This window comes from Varanus komodoensis, unplaced genomic scaffold (assembly GCF_004798865.1).
Source record: "Varanus komodoensis strain SLA01 unplaced genomic scaffold, ASM479886v1 scaffold15, whole genome shotgun sequence".
Taxonomy (NCBI): domain Eukaryota; kingdom Metazoa; phylum Chordata; class Lepidosauria; order Squamata; family Varanidae; genus Varanus; species Varanus komodoensis.
The window spans coordinates 23,426,488-23,449,387 of record NW_025335440.1 but is presented as its reverse complement, the minus strand read 5'-3'; the positions used below and the strand labels follow the sequence as shown (position 1 = coordinate 23,449,387).

The window sequence follows — 22,900 nt, the reverse complement described above, 5'->3', positions numbered from 1 at the left end:
GATGACTCTGCCACAGAAGCACTATGAGAAAAAATTACTGGCTCCAAAAATGAGGGAACTAGTAAAGCAGAAGCTGAAGAGAGGAATCAAGAAGATAAATTTGCTTCAAAGCACTTGGAAATTACCCAAAAACATTACAGTGATATGCATATTATCTGTGTCTCTACAAGTGTGGAAAGGTAACACAGAGTCCCGGAAATCACCAGTATGGTTAATGAGTAGAATCAAGAAAGCCATTTGGGGAAAAGCAAGCTTCCTTCAAGAAATGGACGTCTTAACCAAATTAAAACAAAAACAAAAAACCAGAAGGGATCACAAGTTTGGGCAAGGGAGATGCACGGACAATCAGAGAAGCAAGGAAAGAGTTTGAAGAGCATAACACTAAAAACATCAAGGCTAACAATAATTATTTAAATATATCAAAAGCATTTTAATCAGTCTTCACAGCAGAAGATGGAAAGCAGATACCTGTTCCTGAGCTTATATATTCTGGAAGGGAATTAAGGCAGACAGTAGTAACAAAATACAAAATTCTCAACCTTATTAACTGAAGATCAGTCAGTCCAGATAGTATTCAGGTAATTGTTGACCTTATAAAAATATTTAACAAGTCCCAAAAATCAGCCCTTGTGCCAGAGGATTGGAGAATGACCAATGGACGACCAATTTTTAAAAAGGGATCTGGGGGAAGTTTGGGAAACTACAGGCCATTTAACATCTGTGCTGGATAAACTCCTTGAAAGCATTATTACAGATAGAATCAGTAAGCACATAGAGAGATAAGCCTTGCTTTAAAAAAAAAATCAGCATGGAATCCACAAGGGTGTCTTGTCTCAGCTAAGCTACTGCAGTTTGTTGAGAGCGTCAATAAACACGTAGACAGGGGTGATCCAGTAGACATTGTTTACCTGGACGTCCAAAAGATTTTTGACAAAGGCCCTTACCAAAGGCTTCTGAGCAACCTAAGCAGTCATGGAATAAAAGGAGGGAGTCCTCTTTTGGATCATCAGCTGGTTAAAGAACAGAAGACAGTGGGAATAAATGGCAATTTTTCCCAATGGAAAGATCTAACAGGGGAGTCTCAGTGGGGCCAGTGTTTTCAACCTATTCATAAATGATCTGGAATTAGAAGTAGTGAAGTAGCCAAGTTTGCTGAAGACACTAAACTACTATGGTTGGTTAAAACCAAAAAAGAGCTCCAGAGGGATCTCTCTAAACTGGGTGAATGAGCATCAAAATAGCAAATGCAATTCAGTGTAGGGAACTGTAAATGAATGTATGTTGGAGCAACTCCCCTATAAGAATTAGCTACAATACCTGGGACTGTTTAGCACAGGGGTGTTCAACCTTCTGGCTTCTCTGGGCCACACTGGAAGAAGAAAAATTGTCTTGGGCTGCACATTAAGGACACAAACACTAACAAAAGCTGATGAGCAGGGGGGGAAAGGTCTGTGCATAATTTTTGTGGTATTCACCACAATAGTCCTCAAAAAAGTCCTTACAAAATAATCCTAATTATGTGGCTCCCTAATCAGAGAGCCTTTTAAAATTGTTGAGCAGAAAAGAGGGCAACATAAAACTAGTGGGATATTTGACATAGTATTTGAGAAACTAATGCATCAATATCTGGTTTGATAGAAGTAACTGGAATTCTCAGTGAGTTCTCATCAGATATTTTGGTTCTAATTCTACTTTTAGTTGCTCACAAATGTAGGTGCTGCCAAAAAGTGAAGGCTTGAATAAGGTGTGATTGTGAAGCGAGGCTTATTTGTCTCTGTAAAGATAGCACCTATCAAAGTCTATGGTCAAATTTTTCTTTAAGTTGCATGTCAGATTGCAACTCTATGCATTCCATTTGAAAATTGGCAGGTAACATATTTATGTTGACTGAAAATGGAGTCACAAATATACCAAAATAGTTATTATTTCCCGGAAATCTTGAAATCTGTTTTCAAATTCTTGTATCAAATCGAAAAGCAAGGCTGCATATTTTGCACTGTTCACAGGACTGTGTTTAGCCAATGTGTTGAAACGTGTAAAATTATTTGCAATGGTAGGTTGAAATATTAATGAGAATAGCTGCATTTGATTCGCCAAGTCACCACGAGCACATGTAAATTCTGATGGTGTCAATTTGACCGTCTGCACTTGGAAGATGACACACTGGAAACTGCACACCACTGTAAAACTGAAGCTATGATTACATACATATAGAGAAAGCATATGTACGTTTATTTTATATGATACTGCAACAAGACGTTGTCACCTACAAAATCCACACTCATGAACTGTGCAATCCAGTTACCAAAAAAATGCAAAAAAACTCATAATGTTTTAAGTAAGTTTACAAATTTTTGTTGGGTAGCATTCCTAGCCATCCTGGGCTGAATGCAGCCCATGGGCCATGGCTTGCACCCCCCCCCCCCCGGTTTAGCAAGTAAGGGGAGATATGATGGAGGTGTTTAAAATAATGGATGGTGTGAAGAAACTGGAGAGGGAGGCATTTTTCTTCCTCTTCCATAACACTCCAACCTTGGGGTCATCCCATGAAGCTGACTGGTGGGAGATTTAGGACAAATAAAAGGAAGGACTTCTTCACGCAATGAATAGTTAAACTATGGAATTTGCTGCCAGAGGGAGTGGTGATAGCCACCAATCTCAATTGCATTAAAAGGGGATTCACGAGGAAAGAGGCTATCAGTGGCTCCTAGTCTTGCTGGCTGTGCGCCACCTGCTTCACCACAGTGGCATGCCTGCATACACCAGCTGCTGAGGAACTTCGGCTGCAGAGGCCTTGCACCCATCCTGCTTGAGTGGTCCTGTGGGCAGCTGGTCTGCCACCATGCGACTGGAGTGCTGGACTAGATGGACTTCTGGTCTGACCTAGCATGGCTTTTCTAATGTTCTTAGGTAGCAGCTAACAAAGAGAATTAAGTTAAAGCTCCATTTGTAAGGGTCCTGATTTAAAATTGGTGCTGACCAAAATTGTGGTCCCAGGCCTTTCTCTCCATCACCACCACGACAATTATTACAAATATTATTTGAGTTTTTCAATTTTTTTTAGTAACAGTAAAGTTTAAAAAGAAAAAAGAATGCAAGTGAAAATTACGAAGAAACACCAAGGATTCTTAATTGTTACATAAAATGTCAAGTATTTTTTAAATCAATGTGAATCAACAATTACTGCCCTTTCTACTCAATCACTTTTTAAGCACTTCAGTTAAAATTCACTGCAGATTCTTCTAATCTCAAACAATTTTCTCAAAAATTATATTCCCCTTTTGCCTCTTTTTCTGTTATTATTATCCCTATTAAAAAGAAGTTGTGTGTAATACAATTTCCACTTAATCTTAATTTCTTTGGCTAGTTATCTTTCTACATGGTCTGTTAGTCTTACCATTGCTACACAATCAACTAACTTATTTTCCACTGTCCAATTACTAATTTTTGGTTGTTTCTTGATAACTTGTTTGTTAGTGCTGCAAGCTGCATGGGGATACTTTTAAGATCTGAAACTAAAGCAGAGAAACCTGAAGGCAATCTGTGTTGCCAATAATTAGGATTAATAATTAATCTTAATTATTGGCAACAAACCACAAATGAAATCCCTTCCTCTGAAGTTAGATGATCTGCTCCTAATCTATCAATTTTCACCATTGCAGTTCCACAATTTCACCAGTACCCAACCACCCTTGCTTGTGTAACCTTCTATTAAGTTGTTCATTCACTTCCATACCAACAACTTTTTCCTCTTTATTTAGTCAACATTCATTTTCTTAATCTTTTCCCTCTATGTAGTTTGGCCTATCACAACCAGTACACTGACTGATTCACGAATTAGGGGACAGATGTAGTTATCAAGCCAATTCTTCCTCTGTAATGACTTTGAAAATGTTTTCAAGAACAACTTTCTATAAACAATAAAGTTCAACTTTTCAACTTTGAACAAATGCTTGAGCCAATTCCCCCATTCTGTCATTACATATATACACAGCAGTTACATGCCTGCACAAATTACAATGTGTTAAAGCAATACAGACCAGTAGGGTAGAAAATCTTATTAAATGGGAAGCTGGTTGTTTACATTCATCCATATATGCTCAAATTCTATTTTCTTTTAAGGTCAATGAATCCAGAAATGTCACCAACACGAAATTCTCTTCTCCACTACTACTGACTGCATTTATGCAGTGCTGTCCTTTGTAACTAGCCTTGTGCTTCACATCAAGTACTCTTCCAGTTTTTAGCAATTTAGATCTATCATCCCCAAACTGATGCCCACCAAAAGTGCTGGACTGCAACTCCTATTATTCCTAGCTACCATTTGGCCACACTGGCTGGGAGTTACAGCCCAACACATCTGGAGGGTGCCATGCTGTGGAAGATTCATCTCAGTGATTGAGAGAAAAAAGGCTGCTATCATTAGTTTCACGGCTGTACACAGCAACTTGGTTCACATGCTTAGCACAACTTCCCATAGCTTATTTAGACACAGTGGGAGTGCAGCACACATGAGTACCAAGCAGCTGATGCATGCCCCTGAAAAGCTTCCCATGCCATTCAACACAGCAAAAGTGGCTTGACTGGGTGGTTAATAAACTACTGTACAACAGGCCATGGGTTCTGGGTGGTCTGTTAACCAGCCCAACCCTCATGGGGTTCCCCACGTCCAGCAAAGGTATTTATGAGCTGGCATGCACAAGGGCTGTTAACAAGCCACTGTGACCTACTAATCACCCTAATATTGTGAGGACCAGGAGTGAAAATTCTATAATCATTCTCTCTGAGTATAGAGGCAAGTTGATTTTGAACTGCATGGGTCAAGTCAAAGCATAGTTGTCAAGGAGAACTAAAGAATAACTGAGAAGTGCGAGACTACGAGCTTGTTTTGCAATAGTGCACAAAGCTCTCTTGCACAATCTTTACATAATAGAATTGTATATAATAAAGTTATTAGAAAGTATGAATGTCTATATAGTAAAGTTATTAGAAACTCTGGCATGAATGCACTATTATTTAGAGGTAAGCTTTCTGAGCTCTATCTGTAAGGCCATGCAGCAATTTTACAAGCTGAATTTCTAGAGAGAGACTCAGATCTTCCTCTCTCATTTCTAAAGCCATAATTATGCTAGATTTTACAAAGCAGTTCAAACTTATTTTGAAGACATCGACTGGTCAAGTTTCTAAAAAGTCCTGAAATTAGGGAAGGGTGCAGAAATCTTAAGTCCAATTTCCTTTTATTTCAGGCTGCAAGGGGTATACTGTTCTTTCCATCACTTTCCAACAATCAAATCTGACAGGCTGAAAGATCTCTGCTTTTTATTTTTAAGAAAGTAGCCTTTACTAGTTCCAAATGGATCCTCTCAGTTTAACTCAAGTGAGTTACAAATCTCAGGCTCTTGGAGAGTTGAAACATTCTAAGCCAAGAGGAAAAGGTCCAGTCCTCAACATGCTTGTTTGAATGACAATTCCACTGAAGTCAATGGAACTTGCCTAATTTTAGGTAACAAAGAAGGAAAGAATTTACTATCACGAGATCTACTTTGCCATCCTACATTCTCTGGGAGTGGTAGCGCTATTAGTAATAGGCAAACAGGCGAGAGCCAACTTCCCCCTGGTAGTGTGTGCATGCATGCATATGCATGCACATGCAACAACACTCTTTGTGCTTGTTCCTGGGACAAGCACAGGACTGTAAACAATCAGATGTAGTTCCCATTCAGATCCCTTCTCCCCATGGAGTAGATTGTTAGAAGAAGGAAGGGTTTGGAGAAAGAAGGAATCTTATGGTGTCGCTGTTTTAAAAGATTTACACTGTCCTAGTTGTCTCTAAATTATTGGTTATAAACTAAGTTTATAACAAGTCCTACTCAAATGACCAATTGAGCCACGACTACCCTAGAAAGTTTCCCCATGATGTGGTCAATTTGAGGAAACTCAGTATGTTATAGTCAGTGATGCCCTGCTTCTTTAAGGTAACATTATCTTTTCATTCATGTATTTTAACTGGCCAAGTGTGTTTTCACCAAGAACTTGAACTTGTATTACTTCAAGAGCATCTAGTAAACATTTCCTGCTTTGATGTTTATTAATACTCTAGAGATCAGATTAGCTGTTCCAGTGGGAGTTCTATCATAGCATGCAAGCATGAAAACACAAAAGCAATTGGTGTTGGTAGAAACTCTAAAGCAATTACATAGTGCCCATCTGACTACACCCTTATTTTACTTAAACCTTTCATTCTTTTTGTTGCATCTCAGGAGAATAACCTTTTAATTCTCCAACAAGTGCACTGTGAACAAGGACTCAGTAACTAAACTCTATCCTTCACAGAAACCTTAAGAACAGAAATAAAGGTTCCAAATCACAATTTTGAAGCCACTGCAAGTAGCAAATGGAACAATGGTATCACTCCCACAGAGAAAAGTGTTGAGGGTTCACATTTCAAACCACTTAAGCAATTCAACAACTATAATGCAACTCATCTGAACTATGTGGCTTGAAGGGGCCCCCTTCAGTATCCTTACAGAAATGCAAAATATAGAAAAGTGTACAAAACAGATTCACAAAAAACTTTAAAACAGAAAAAGTTACAGAAATTTGCCTACCAGAATTAACATTTGATTTTTCTTAGCAGCCAAGTATACATAATCCAGAATTAAAAATATGACAGTCATGGAAAATAGCTAATGCTATCTGACCTACATGACATTCCTAATTTGAGTATCATGTCACTGTGTACCACTGACAAGACAAGACCCTGTCAAACAGCTGTTACAATTCAAAAAATCATAGCTACGAGCTACTCTGAGTTCACAGAACTGATCCAAATAATAATTACACCTTTTTTTTTCTTCAAGAGACAATTTTAATTAGGTTGGATACTTCGTTTTTGGTTTCTACTTCACAAACATTGGGAAAAATCACTTCAAGTCTAGGGTAGACACAGCATTAACAGGTGTTCTGGACCAAAGAGCCAACTCTATGTGCAGACAATGCTTTCCCAAGTACCTCGCATTTCTGTAAAATGTGCTGATGCAATTTGTGACCCACCAAATGCAGACCAGCAGCCGTCCATGATAAATCTACTGATTCTTACTGCAAAAAACTAGGTTGTACGGTGTAGAATGCTGGGGCAAGTTGTACAAACTAGCTGTAGAATGTGTGTGCCTATATACTGGACCTTGAATTAGTCCTACTTAAGAGCAGACCCATTAAAATCCATGGAACTTCAGTGTGTCATAACCATCTAATGACCCACTGATTTCAATGAGTCTACTCCAAATATAACTAAATCAGGATTCAGTACAAGTCTGTATACTGAATCTAAACAGTAAAACAGTATATATCCAAGTAAGTTTTAAAAAGCTTATTTAAATAATAAGGCAAATATTAATAATCTAGAACCTGTGAAAGCTAGTGGATACCTGAGTGGCATCCATACTTACTCCAGGAGGTATATTTGGGTCAGTTCAGGTCCTACCTTTATTTGCAGAGTTTATTTCTTAAGCACCCCTACATGCTGTTCTGTTCTATTTGTTTACTGTAAGCTTCCCAAGATTTTCTGTAGGGGATGGGATAGAAAATCAATCAATCAATCAATGTGCTAGATACTGTATTTGAAAAGAAGCACATATGGCTGTGAAAGCTGGGCCATTGAGGCCTTTGAATTGTGGTGCTGGCGGAGACTCCTGTGAGTCCCTTGGACCGCAAAGTCATCAAACCGGTCAGTCTTAGAGGAGATCAACCCTGACTGCTCTTTGGAAGGCCAGATAGTGAAGATGAAACTCAAATACTTTGGCCACCAAATGAGAAGGAAGGACTCCCTGGAGAAGAGCCTAATGCCGGGAACAATAGATGGCAAAAGAAGAAGGGGACGGCAGAAAATGAGGTGGCTAGATGGAGTCGCTGAAGCAGTTGGTGTGAGCTTGAGTGGACTCCGGGGGATGGTGGAGGACAGGAAGGCCTGGAGGAATATTGTCCATGGGGTCGCGATGGGTCGGACACGACTTCACGACTAACAACAACGGCTGCTACCAGTGCAATGTACGACAATTCCCAAGGACTTACACCTCTCTATATTTTCTAAAGCCAATAAATTGTATAGCCTCTCCAGCCCTGACCCAGCCTGCACCAATATATCTCTTTTCTCCTGCTATCCTGACAGCAACAGTTAGGTACTGCATTGAATACCTGTTCAAATGCCCTATGTAAAAAGGGCACAAGCCATAGGATTGCACCCATAAACTTTCAAAATTTTATCTAGGTTTATTTGGAATCCTTGGGAAAATAGATATGATGGCATATTTAAGATGCATACATTTTGTAGCTAGACACTAGCCTCATGGCAGACCTGTACTATTATTTTTACTCAACGATTATGTATTTTATGGCAATATATAAATTACACCAAAATGTTAAAGATCTATGACAACAATTCTTGTTTGATGACAATGACAACATTTAAAAAAACTAGCATATGAAAGAGAACTTTCAGTTGAACTTTCTCCTCTAACTATACAAAATTCACAAGTTACCCTCACTGATATAGGTACAGTTCTTTGGAATTTCTACTGACCAGCACAAGCTATGAAAAATTATTACAATGATAGATCCACAGATTACATTATTAGGATACTGGCCAAATGCAAAACCTTCTGGTCAGATATTATGACTTACCATATTAAATGCCACCATGATGAAGTGTTCAGAAGATCAAACTATTAAGTTCTTCACTTAACTACACCAAGAGTTCACAACCCATGGACCATATCTACCATTTGTCCCCAAAGAGTTTTGGACAGCACCTGATAACCCCACCAAAACCACCAATGCATTTACTTCCGCTGCTCCTTATTTCAAAAGCGACAGGAGTTATGGCTATCATCTTGAAAAGTCCAGGAGCACTCCGGACTAATGAAGAGGCATAGGTAATACTTGCCCAGAAACTAGTGATGTGGACAAGTGAAGTTATACAATTTAAGATATGCAGTTAAAGTTACAGGGACCAATTGAACATGTCTTTGGGACACATTGTTACTGGATTACAGTATCCAGAACTATTGTCATATCATTTTCATGCATTACATTGTCTCCAGATATTTGTTTTTTTTTTTCCTTAGAGTTTCTGAAGATACAAGACATGTATGAAACACAGTAGAGGTTTCCATCACATATGAAAGGCATATGAACCAAAAGCCTTCTACAAAACACCTCCTCTTTTCTTTGTAATTTCCTTCAATATTTTATGATTTTCTATGAACCCTATAAGCCCATCTTGCGTTTTGCAATTCAAATTATTCTGCCTGCTGTGCTGTAATTAAAATATAATTGTTTTCCCACATTGGCCTCCAAAAGGAACAAAGAATAACTACCTTGATTATTTACTGTCATTTGCTAAAAAGTAAATACAAACTTCAGCATTATCTTCCAATGGTAATTAGAGTAAATATTAATTCAGAGTTCTTCAAATTTTGTTAGCTCTGCCACTCTTATAATCCGTCTATTTTCTAGCCTCCCCAGTCCACTGCTATCTGCTCTTGCAAGCATTCAGAAATCCTTTGTGTCCACAACCCACTACAGCTCTCAAAAATGAACACACGGGGCCAAGGAACTGAACTGTAGCATTTAAAATAGAAATAGGAGAATGCGCAGTCTAAAACAGCTTTTCTCAACCTGCTGCCTTCCAGAAGTTTTGGAACCATAATTCCCATCATCCTAAGTCAGCATGTTGGTCTAAAACTATGCATACAGAAACTTTGTCAGATCATAAAAACAGCTTTTCTGCAAACAGCTGGGTATGCTAAGAGGTAGGAACAGTTATCCAATGAATCTAATGTAAATAATGAAGATTCTCTTTTTGGGGGACATTTAACTCACCTGTATTTTGGATAGCGAAGTGAGAAAGGCATCATATGGCTCCATACCTCATCTCTGCATCTGTGCCACCCTGCTAGTCCTTAAGTGGGACCATTTCATAGTTTAAAGAATTACTACATTATTTCATGTTTTAGGAGCTAGATTTAGTTTTCTAAGAGGTTACAACAATGGTTGCTATCTCTTCAGCGGTTTTTCTTTAAAACGAATGGGTCCAGTTCTTGCAGGCAAGTCAAGAGTTTAAGCATTCAGAGGGTCAGATCTGCCTACTTATGATATCCTATGGTTTTGCAGATGCTACCATAGTAACTATGGCAAAGTACTGCCAATTGAAGCATTTAACACAAGCTATTAATCTTCAGCTCCCCACCACTACCCATCATATTATTTACTAAGAATAGAATGCTTAACCTTAACAGTTTGCCAACTTTCTGGCCTCAGTTATTTTACTAATAATTGCTTATAAAAGTGGAAAAAACTACTAGGTTTAAATCCACAGTAGTGACTAGCCATTTTGGAATTTTCGCAGCATTGTAGCTAATCAGTAGCAGATACCACTATATATTTGGAAACATTTTACCCCTAGAGTTCTCCCTTTGTACAATATTTCCTTTCTCCCCAACATGTGTATATTAGATGAAGGGCCCAAGTATATACATTTAGGATGAAGTCTTATTGATTGCACCCTTGATGGTCGGACACTCCCAAACACGGAGACCTCAGTTCATCCACTGAGGGGTGAAAGGGGAAGTGCAAGGAATTGTTGCTTTTCCATCCTCCCGCCCTGCATTTTTTTGCTTGATGTGTTTTTTTAACTTCTCTATTTGGGGAACATTTGAGGAGCGGGGAAGAAGGTTGGGGAAGCCTAAGAAAAGATCATATCCTGGCTTTTCCAGTTTCCTCTCCCCCACCAAAACACCCTCTTTCTAAGTCTTCTGTGAAGGATCAAGGGAGGGGCAGAGTAGATCTCCAACTCCTCCTTCCATGGTTATAGCAATCTCTGACCTTGGCAGGGAGAATCCAGACAATGCTGAGGCCTCTTAGATGATGTCTAGGAGCCATAGAATTGTTCCTTAAGTACCTCAACACTCCTAGCATAGGAGGAACAGTTTACTAAGCTGTAATAACTAAACCCCACCTTCCCAGCTAAACAAAAAGTAAGTTTGCATTTCGGAAAGCTAGAAGACACCAAGTTATCCATACTATGCACAATATGAATTATTTTCTGGATTTGTTTTACCATTTCAAGCCAGCGGCAGCTGTATATTTTGTAACTGAGCTTTTATATCATATTGCATGTTGATGTTTTATTTTAAGCTGTCTTGAGTACATATTATAGAGGAGTGGCACACAAGTACCTAAAAGTTAATTAATTTCCAGTTTAACAATTCACTGATTCTTAACCAAGCAATAGGACTTCTCTTGTGAACACTGGCCAATGCATAGCCAGCTTCCTAACCATGGGCACTATTGAAAAATAGGTTTGTTTTTATAATTCTAGCTTCTGGGTAGTTCAGACTCATCCTTCTTGCAACTATGACCAGGTTGCTGATGGGGACGGGGCGTTATGCTCACATGACTCCAGTCCTCCGTCAGCTTCACTGGCTGCCCATTGAAGCTCGGGCCCAATTCAAGGTGTTGATTATGACCTATAAAGCCCTAAACGGCTTGGGTCCTGGCTACCTGAACGAGCGCTTACGTCCGTATATGCCCGCCCGCCCTTTGAGATCTGCGGGAGAGTCCCTTATCCGGGAACCTTCCATGAAAGAAATTAGGAGAGTAAGTACTCGGAGGAGGGCTTTCTCTGCGGTGGCGCCCAACCTATGGAATTCACTCCCCAAAGAGGTCCGCCTGGCACCGTCGTTACTGGTTTTTCGGCGCCAGGTAAAGACCTTTTTATTTAAACATCATTTTAATTGTTAAAATATATGATCTGGCCAGGGCAACTTCTTCTTCCTTCTCTTTTCTCCTCCTATATTATTTATTTACTTATTTTATACTGTTAATTTTAATTTTATATTATTATGTTTGTAACTCAATGTATTTTTTGTATTTTTGTATTTAATGGTAATTTATTATGTTCTATTGTATTTCAATGTATTTTATTGTGTTGTAAGCCGCCCCGAGGCTTCGGCAAGGGGCGGCATAGAAATGTTATAATCATCATCATCATCATCTTAGGTTTATGTGCTCCTGCATTCCACTAGTGAGATGCATTCCCATCCCTCCTTCCCAGTTCAAGGAAGAAAAACCTGGTTTTCCTCAAAAGAGAAAAACAGGGAATGAATCATCACATGAAAGGGGGGAAAGGGAACATATAAGATTGAGGGTTCAGCCAAGCGCCTTTATGTAATGGCAACCCATTGTTTGGTATCCTGTCTTAAGATAGTGATAATCAAAGAGGTGGTCAAGTATCTTATCTCAAATCAAAAAACTGGAAAGGAGACTGTGCAACTCTGATTTTAAAAGAGGATTCACAAAGATACAGGCCAACTAGTGTAACATCTGTTCAAAGTAAAACGCTTTAAATTATCGTAAGATTTCACCAAGTATACAGAACAAGGGTGGGAAAAACTTCCACCCAGATGTTGGACTGCAATTCCTATTCTCCTTGGCCAGAAGTCTTGCTGATGGGAGCTGGAGTTCAACAGCATCTTGAAGGTAATGGAGTCCCTCGTCCTGGTACAGAAGAACTAGTCTTGCTGAATAAAAATCAGTATGACTTCTACAAAGCTAAGGTCCATGTCACTAACCTGTCAAATTACTTTGAGAATATCAACAAGACTGTGAAAGTCATAATCTATAGATGCTGTTTATTTGGATGTTCAGAAAACTTTTGATAGAATCACTTGCTCAAACACCCTAAAAAACTTGGGAATAGGGAGGATGGGTTCACTCATGGACCAATTAAAAAAAAAAAAAAACAGGGAGTAGGAATAAGTGGATTTTTCTCACAATGGAGGGATGCAAGAACTGGGGTTCTCCAAGGATTTATTCTGGGACTGAGGCTTTTAACATGTTCACAATCTGGAGTAAGATAGTCAAGTTTTCTAATGACAGCACGCACCAAAATGGCTATGTTTTCTAATAACAAATTATTTAGGATGTAGGAAAAAGGGGGCAACTAAAAGAGTTCTAAAACAAATTGGGTAAATGGAGAATCAGTTGGAAAATGTGGTTAAATGTATGCAGGTATGAAGTGAAACCCACTGGAGCAAAAACTTCTAATCCCATATACATACACTGTTGGGACCAAGTTAGTAATTATTGACTAGGAAAGAAATCTTGGGATTGTAAAAGATAACTCAATGAGAACAGTGATCCAGTGTGCAGCAGTGATGAGGGAGAACAGTGATGGGAACACTTCAGGTTTGCATGTTCTCCTTTTATTTATACTGGAACCTCAAGATCCACCAACTGAGGCCAAGAACAAAACACGTATTTAGAATTCAGTGATTCTGAGTCTAACATATTTTGAGCTCCAGAACTCAAATCAGCCCTATCACAACACACATGCAAGATCAACTCCGGATTGCTCATTTGTTTTTTCTTTTTTCCATTTCAGCAGTATATTTGAGGAAGAACCTTTTTCCTACACAAAGAACTTTTGAGTCACAAACACTTACTAGCCATTTAGCTTCCAGTATCTCTATGGAAATTTGAATTCTATGCAACGGACTACTTACTATGGCAAATAAGGGAAGGGTTATCAGCTCCAAGGAAAATATCAGTAGACTTCGAGGAATGCTGCCATTCTTCTTCTTGCTCAAACTGGGAAGCCCATTTGATTCTGTGCCAATTTTGCACTTACATGGCAAGGTACAGTCATCAGTTTAGGTGATACATAAGCCAACTTCCTTAACTCCTTCCTCACCTGTTCCATAAACTCCCACTGCTTTTCCCCAAGTCATTCTACTCCTACCACCTCACTTACTGGGCTGCTGCATCTTTTTTCAAATTACAGCAATTTAAATGTTATCGGTTGGAGCAGGAGGTTGTGTATGTGCTGAAGAAACTGCATGTAGGTACCATGGTACAGGCTGAATCAGTAAGCTTGGCTAAGAACAGTCAGCTACACCCTACAACATTTGTGTGGAAATGTGATCTTTATAAATTGTCAAGTAGAACTGGGGGAAGTGGGCAAAAAGCCACTGCCTTGTGAAGTTGGTGGAAAACCCACCTTTCCACTCATTCCACCTGGTAATTGCAAAGATGCCCAGATGTCCAGCTAAGCACTGGTGGAATTATAAAGCAGAACTATGCACCCAGTCACGAAACAGGTTCTCTTCATGCTTCCTTTACCAAAAATTAACCAATGAAAAGAAGGATTTAAGACGCAAGGTCTGAAGCAAATTTCAAACACAGGTTGATAGAGAATCTCCCTCTTAATCACAGTTAAAATGCTGGTGCCAATATTACCTTTTTCTGCTCAGATGTAGCAACACTTATGTTTTGCTTAATAAAAGAGTAAGTTTCTACGATTTCTTTAGTGTTATACTTCTGTGGTTTTATTGTTTTTAGCACAGCTTAACTACAAAAGACTTAAATATTAGCATATCATTAAAGGCTGTTCAATTTAATTGAGCTTAAAAAGAGAAAAACAGTCTAATCATCAGGTTTTTTAACTCTAAAGCAAGCTATTGAAAATTCACTTAATTTATTTTTACAATTTAACCTGATGCCACATTCTTACAAAACTTTTCATAGTCATCTACAGCATTCAAGCTCTAATTTTCAAATCAGGTTGCTTCTACATTAACACTTGACATATTTTAAGTTTTCAAAGCTTCTGGTTTTTAAATTAAGAATCCAGAGAATTTATTACATCCAGAAAAAAATGCTGGATGTAAAAAAACACAAAGTAAAGAGTCAGTGGAAATCCTAAATGAAGTTACAGTTCACCATATCAAATACATAAAGACTTTTCATCCTACAAAACAAAATCTGTTAAGTTATGATGAATTATTTTAATGTCAGCATTACTAAGAGGTCATCATCAACTCATGGCATTTGAGACTGTAATTAAAAGAAGAAAGGTCTGCTTACACAATCCATTATCCTAAGATAACCCCTGTTCTTGCTTTCATCTCTTGAAGATGTAAACGCAGAGGTTAAAAGTGAACTGAAAGAGAGAGTCAATAACCCATCTCTCACTTTCCATAATAAGCAGACAGTTATATCTGATGCATGGCATTCACTGTTTCTAGAAAAACTGGCAACTAAATTGCTGGTATGGATTTGTGGCTCAATAGTCTGGAATTCTTTGTATAAGAACAAATGTTCTCAGGTTATAAATCCTAGGATAAAGACCTAGCCACCTTTCTTTAAATGTGTCCATGCTCCTTCAACGTCCTTTGACAAAAGACTTGTTAAAGCTTTTTGGTAGTATACAGATCTGCAGACTATTATTTGTGGAACATCTGAGCAAATGATGGCTGAGAGTTCTGTCTACACTGTAGTGATAACGTTAAGGTTAAAGTAGTTATTATAGCGTTGCATTTATATCCTGCCTTTTTATCCCTTGTGAGGAACCCAAGGCAGTTTACATAGCTCCATGTTATTCTCACAACAACACTGTGAGGCAGGCTGAGTTTAGTAAGTTGTGACTGGTCCAAAGTAATCCAGTAAGCTTCATAGCTAAGTGGGGAGTAGAACCCATATGTTCCAGGTCCCCAGTCCAGGACTCTCACCCTCACACCACATTGGGATTATCTTCCTTCTTCTTTTAAGCACTACTTCCAATACCTCTGGATTCCAAAAGCAAGCATTTCATAAGTTAAACTTAACTATACTTTAGAATTGACTGGGCTAGCCAACTTCCCCAAACACACACGCACACACGTCCAAAAAACAGATAAGACCGCTAATTCTGGATAAAGAGGAAGATTAGTCACCAAACCACAAAACCTGCCACAGATATAGCAAAGCAACCCTAACCCAGAGGCTGTAAAAGACATATAATCATGTGTGAAAGTTTCCCCCATTCATGAACAAGTTAAAGTTATGTCCAAACCTGCACTTCTGTGCGAAGGTAAATTCCTGGACAGTACTGGACATTGCCATATATGCATTAAATAACTGATTAGTACAATACTCACACACCAATGCATTTGACATAGTTTTCCAAGGTGGGTGAGAGGCAGCCAAGGCTGAAGATCATAAAATAGCCAGATTTAGCTTTTGCTGAAAACAGCTGGCAACCAATATAGTTTTACAATAAGGCAAATTCACTACCACTTTATTTAAAAATTAAGACTGCAGTGTTTGAAGGAAATGAGAGCAAAAGGTTTCCATCCAGGCAAATCACACACATAATCTCTCTCTCCCCACAGTAAGGCACACTCTTTCATGTACAGGAATGCAAATGCCAAAGGTTTGCAAAATGTTGTACATACTGTGTTCCCCTGCCTATCCCCAACAAACAACCCCAGGACAAATCTTTAACACCACCATGAACAAAAACCCTGCAGATCTGGTCTGGACACACATTTCAGAAGCACTGATTTTCTAATGAGATTAATATGATCTTAAGAAAGGCATTTATGCCATTTCTCTTTTCATACCATCACCCCTTTTCCTCTTCAAAAGGGAGACAATATAACCCAAGCAGCTAGCAGCAATATTCATTCTGGCATGCCCACTTCTATGACTCTACCAACAGTAGCCAAGTCTCATATTTCTTTTCTCCTTGGTCTTTACCTTCTTGGTCTTTTGTGAATTCAGTGATGGGATACTGCAGTACTCCAAGAAAGCTATATGTCTAACTTCCCTACCATAGCAGTATTTTATTTTGTTTTGCCTGCAAGCTACATGATACACATTTTGCCTGTAGGAAAGAAATATGGTTTGCCATGTATGCATAACGTATTCTTAGCTCCTCTGCAGCCTGACATTTTTTTGCTACTGCTCAGCAGAATTCATCCAACCTGGACAGCAGCTATGCTATTAGTCCAGTGGCAAAAGACATCCAGTTCTCACCATTAATCTAGTGCTAAGCCTCCACCAACCATACCCAGATATATGGGTAAGAGCATTTGTTACAGTTTCTTACACCACCATCTCTGGGTAAAAAGTACCAACAGTGAAATACGAACTTAAGAATTGCCTTGCTGAATCAGACCAAGGTCCATCTGGCTCAGTATTGTAAACAATAACCAGCCACATGTTTCTGGGTACTTATTGACAGGGTGCAAAGGAAACTGCCACTCTCTGATGTACATCCCCCCCCCCACTCAGCATCTGGTACTTAGAAATGAACCACCTCCCAATTAGAGACAACAGCCATGCTTCACCAATTATCAAACACAGAGATGTTCATAACCTTACACATCAGTCTTTCCCAACCTGGTGCCCTCCAGACATGTCAGGCTACAATTTCCAGCATGGCTAGCAGATGTCTAAACGGTGTTCACAATGCAAATAAGGTGTGTGTATGTGAGAAAAAGAGAAATGCACCCATGCAGTTCCCTGAGAAGGAAACACAGAGTGTCTAGGGTCCCACAGCTTTTACTACTCCAAGGGCAGCACGATCTTGCATGTCCAAGGACACATTATCTCACCCTCAGAGAACCACATCACCAGTCTCTAAGCAAACAGACAACATTTCTTCTTTTTTCCTGCGTTCCATCCACCCAGCCCCTTCTTATGGAGGTATTATTAAGCCTTAATTCCCCCAATGGCCGGACTGAACCCCTTATAAAAAGAGGTGGGTGCAGAAGAAAGGGAAAGTGTGCGCGCCCTGGAGCTCCAGGCTGGTAGGCGGGGGCGGCAGAGAGCTGTGGAAAAGGGACAACAGCAGTGGCTAATCCGGAGTAAGAGAAACGCCGAGGGCGACGAGAACACACACACACACACAAACGCACAAGTTACAGAATCCGAGGAAAGAGATGATCAAGGATAAGGCAGCCTCCAGCGGCCAACAAGCCACCTTGACTGCCATTTTTTAAAATAAAGGCGGGATATAAATCAAAGTAATAAATGAATAAACAGGGCGACCCAGCCCAGCTTTCCCACCACCACCCCCAGCCCCAGGAAGCGGCTGCTACGGCCCTGGCTCTTACCGAGTGGTTCACCCCCCACATGAGGACGCTGAGGAGCGGGTCGCTGGCCCGGAAGAGCTTGACTTTCTGGGCCACGAAATGCTTCTTCTTGGTCTTGGTTTTACTCGCCATAACGGACACGATGTTGCCCGGCGCCGCCATGGGAGCCACGAAGGAGGAGACGCAGCAGCAATCGCCGCTGCTGCAGCAGCAAAGGAAGGAAGGAAGGAAGGAAGGAAGGAAGGAAGGAGGGAAGGAAGCGGACGGCGAGGAGGCTCAGCACCCCGGACCCGCCGCGGGCACAGCAGGAAGAAGAGGAACAGTGCGGCGGGGGCGCAGAGCGAGGCAGCGAGGCGGAGCGCGGACCTGCGGGCGCTAGCGCGGATGCAGCAAGAAAAGAGCGGCGGACTCGTCCCTGCAGCTACTGCTGCCGCCGCCGCCGCCGCCGCCGCAGGACGATGCCAAGCGCATCCTGGCCCAGCCGCCTGCGCCGCTGCTGCTCGCTGAAATGGCCCCGCTCGCTGGCCCCGCCCTCAGCGGGGGACACCGCCTCCCGCCCTCCGGGTCCCACCCATCCCGGCGCACAGATGCCGCCAGAGCACCCCGCCTCCCTCCCTGCCAAAGAGAGGCATCGCCCCCAGCAGGGAGTTGCGCGGTCAGGGCCGTCCAAACGCCGCATGTACCCTTTGGGAGCATGCGCGGGACGCATGCGCAATACGGGAAAGCGAGGCCTTTCTACCCGCTTTTCTGCCCGACGTCTGCCTTTGCTTTCCGATGCTTACTGGAAACACATACATATAATTGTGAGCAATATGTGGCCTTCCAGAAGTTTTGCACTGCAACTCTCATCAGCCCTAGCCAACATAGCCATTGTGAGGGATGATGCAGTCCTCCAGATCTTTTAGCCTACAAATTGTGCATTCCTGGACAGGTTGTGACTTTTAATCAGTTAGTTCAGGGTTGTCAGCTAAAACCTGTGTTTTCATCCATTATGCATTTGCTTTTTATCTGATTAATTTATTTTGTAAGTATAAACTGCAATACTGTACATACCTATCTGGGTGCTGGTTCCATTGTTTTTAATGTATCTGAGGAGCCATGTGCAAGAATGCACTGATCATTTACAAATTTGCCTAGTACCTCAGTATGAGCATTTTTAACATTTAAGTAGCAATCCTACCCTGGGTAGAATTAACACCCACTAGGCAAAGACAGCATTGCTACTAAATTTCACCAACAAGAGGCTGAACTGGTGTAGAGAATGCTGCTTGCATAATCACTCTGTGGGTGGAATACTACTAATGCATGGAGAAAATCAAAGTAAGATGGTGGATGACTGCCACATTTACTTTGAGTTTTATCCTGGTTCAGCCTTTGGGTCAGGCCAAATTAAATGTGTGAATGCAATTAACATACAAATATCTTGCAGTTTAGAGGTCCCTCCTTGCCTCTGCCAATTTCACCATCAACACCCCCAACATGAGAAGAATATATAAACTAGATGGAAGTTATATCTATAAAAGAGTTGGTGTAAGTAAAAATGCTCCTACTGGGAGCAATGGAAAGCCCCATAAATTGATAGAAAGTATGAAATGAAGAGAAGGGCTGCTTAACTCTTCCCCTCCAGCTGCTCAAAATAAACCACCAGTCACTTCTCTCCACATATGAGCAGTGGGAAGATATGGGTATCTTTTCCCTTGTGAGTGAAAAAGCACCTAGGAGGGGAAAGAGAATGGAAGGCAGAGTTTCACAGTCCATCTGCTGCCCTTTTTTCCCATCTGAAGCTCAGAGCCACTCAATGTTGCTTTTATGACAGGATAGCTTATGAAATTGTGTGTAAAACCTCTACTGTGTGTTTAAGAGGTAAAGTCTACTTGCTGCATGACAAAACTATTAATCAAATTGCTTTAGTCTCTTCTTTCATCTTCTGTCAAGACAGAGTGACCAAAGTACACCCAATTCTATCTCATTCCAATGCAATGCATCAGGGCAGATCCGAGGGATGAGCACTGACAACTAAGTAGGAATTGGAGCCTGTGACTTCTCTCATCCCTTTGGCTCTCAGACATCAAACATAGATCCCTGTAGCTATGCTTTCTAAGACTCTACAGAGTTGAAATCATACAGTAATACTTGGCCTAAAGCCCAGATTTGAAAATCCTGGCTCCCTGAAGACCTAGCTGGTTATGTAGGTTAAACAGTCCAGAGTTAACCAAACAGGTAGCTACCCATCTTTTGTTTTTCAGTTAATTTTGTTTAACCTATAACCTATACTTGCTGGGTTTGGATGTCACAACACCACTCAAAAACAGGGTTATTATTATTGAACACAGAAGTGGCAAACAGGCAGAAGGCACCACACTTGCTTGCTCCTTCACACCCTACCAACTCCCTGGATTAAAGAACTAAGTGATTGACTATGACATGCAAAGTTAGACAATGGTGGTTACCCACAAAAACATTCCCCAAAGACTGAGATGTTCTTTTTAATTGGGTTTGTAGCAGTTAGCAATTAGCTTTTCCTGTTCAGTAATAGCATAAGATGTGTGGACAGACCTCGAGCTTGTGGGATTAACTTTTTCATTTCTTACTAAGAACTAGGTTCCATAAACCAGAGTCTGGTACAAAAGTATAAGTTTAGAATTAAAGGGAACTGAACTCAGGAATTTGGTTAGTGTACCAAATCTGAATAGATCTCATAGTAAAAAGGTAAAGGTAAAGGTTTTCCCATGACATTAACATCCAGTCATGTCTGACTCTTGGGGGTGGTGCTCAGCTCCGTTTCCTAGCCGAGGGAACCGGTGTTTTGTCCACAGACAGTTTCCGTGGTCATGTGGCCAGCATGGCTAAACATCAAGGTGTATGGGACGCTGTTACCTTCCCACTGAAGAGGTACCTATTTATCTACTTGGATTTTATATGCTTTTGAACTGCAAGGTTGGCAGGAGCTGGGACAAAGCACGGGAGCTCACCCCATCGTATGGATTCGAACTTCCGACCTTTCAGTCAACCAGCCCAGCAGCTCAGCAGTTTAAACCACTCCGCCACTTGCAGTCTCTAGACTTCATAATACTTCCACATGAAATATAGTATAGCAATATAGTTTGAGGGAGGTAACATTGTGTTGATCCTATTGTTTAATTCTGGCCCAGAGATGTACTGGGAGATCCAAACCTATGTTCTCCTCATCCCTGGCATAAGAAACTAATATTGTTAACCTGCTACCTTCGCTCATATTTTACTTCCACCCTGGAGACAACTTGGAACCATCATCAATACCATTTTCTACATTTTGAACAAACGCCTACATTCTGACCTTGGTTTTCTTGTTTTTCCTATGTTAAAGCATTTTCTTCATTTTGTGGAGTCTTAATATAGTCCAGCGATGTTCTTCCCACACCTAATAAAATCCAGACAGTGCCTGTTTTGAGTTACTATTGTTTCTTGTTAATGACTTCCTTTGTTTTAGAAAGATGCTTTCATTGCATAGCCCTACTTATTCACTAAGAGGAAAGTACAATTGAAATTAGTGGCATATTCTTTCAAGTTAACATGGTTCAAAAGCACCAACACCATCTATCTATGGAAAATAGGGTAGCATTTTATTTCTCAAACAATATAAGTGTTGTACAGCTATTTTTTAATCAAGTACCTCTACAACACATGTCAGCAACCTGTTGCCCACATGTGGCTGTAAGCTGATCCCTGTGCAGCTTGGGGAACACCCAGAAGCCCTGGCTTCTTTTGCCTGCTGCCCTGGCTTCTATTCCCTGCAGCTTTCAGTTGGGCTGCAGGATCGCTGCTACTCTTAGCACCCTGCCTGTCTCAGGACTGCTGGCAAGGGGTTCAGTATTACAGTCTAATGGTAAACTCACTCACCCTCACTCATTCCTTGCACTGAAGATCACCAAAGTGGGTGGAGCAGGGAAAGACTTTAAACTTACATGAGATTCTGATCAAGATGAGTTCATTCATTTATTACATTTCTATACCACCCAATATCTCTCTAGCCAGCTTACAAAGATTGAAAATTACTGTAAGAAAAATTAAATATGAATAGCGCACACACATATTTAGATGATCAACAATAAGTTAGAGGTCAGATTTTATTGCTGGGTGGTCTGTGTTCTCGCTGTCAAAATTAAGGGATAAACTGGAACCACATAAGATATGGAAGAAAAGCACTTTTGCACATAAGAGGCCTGATAGCATAACTTTGCAGATTTAAGTACAAGGATCTACAGTTCTTATAATTTGTACTCACATAGGTGAGAAAAACGTATACCTGAATGAATTTCTGTTTAACTTTGTGACAAACACCCTACAAAACTCATTGCTCAATGCCCTCTTTTTAATAAATAATCTTAAAGATAAGAACAGGCTCTCTTTCTGTGCCTGAAGAATATGCATCCCATCATTATGTGATAATGACTGCTAGATGTTTCCAAAGACTGCACAGCACTCCTTTCACCATAATCACTTTTCCAGTTGGGACCCATTTGCAGTTTCATGACAGTAGCATGCAGCTCAATATAGTTTTCTTTAACCTGCAAGTGGCTGGTATCAGTTTTGGAAAAAAGATGTGGCAGAGGGATGGCAACACTCTGTCCAGTTAGGTTTGTCAAAGAGCAGCTGCTTCCAGAGCATATCCAGGCCGTTCTAAGAACTGTTTTGGACTACAAGGGGGAAGGGTATAGGGGACAGCAAGCTTAGGAGCTATAGTAGCTGCAGGGATAAGGCCATGAGTTGTATGTTTAAACTGGCCTCTTTAGCCTCCCCTGAAGTAAAACACCATGAGAGCTAAAGGGCTGAGCAGCAAAGTGGGGGGCGGGGGGAGGCAGGTGTGGAGCAAGTTGCAGAGCAAGAATGCAGATGGCAAGATCGTCATTTCTCTGTTGCTAACAGCTACAGGGAAGACGTGATTTTGCCCACATCAGGATATCTGAGTGGGGGAGGCAATGCTAAAGCCTCTCCCCCACCCCTCA

The 22,900-nt window shown here is 40.6% G+C and overlaps 1 protein-coding gene across 2 annotated transcripts in view; it reads right to left on the bottom strand.

Annotated features, from left to right (window-relative positions):
• PIP4K2A (phosphatidylinositol-5-phosphate 4-kinase type 2 alpha) overlaps nucleotides 1-18,341 on the bottom strand; it is a 73,471-nt gene extending 55,130 nt beyond the window's left edge. The window contains exons 1-2 of one of the 2 annotated variants that reach the window (XM_044424809.1): nucleotides 17,937-18,002; nucleotides 14,923-14,998 (exon numbers count right to left, since the gene is read on the bottom strand). In XM_044424809.1, coding sequence (XP_044280744.1) covers nucleotides 14,923-14,931 — 9 coding nt within the window. In that variant the 5' untranslated portion in view covers nucleotides 14,932-14,998; nucleotides 17,937-18,002. Of the gene's footprint in view, nucleotides 1-14,922; nucleotides 14,999-17,936 lie in introns of both variants that reach the window. The other variant, XM_044424808.1, reaches the window with a different exon arrangement.
• Nucleotides 18,342-22,900: the final 4,559 nt, after the last annotated feature.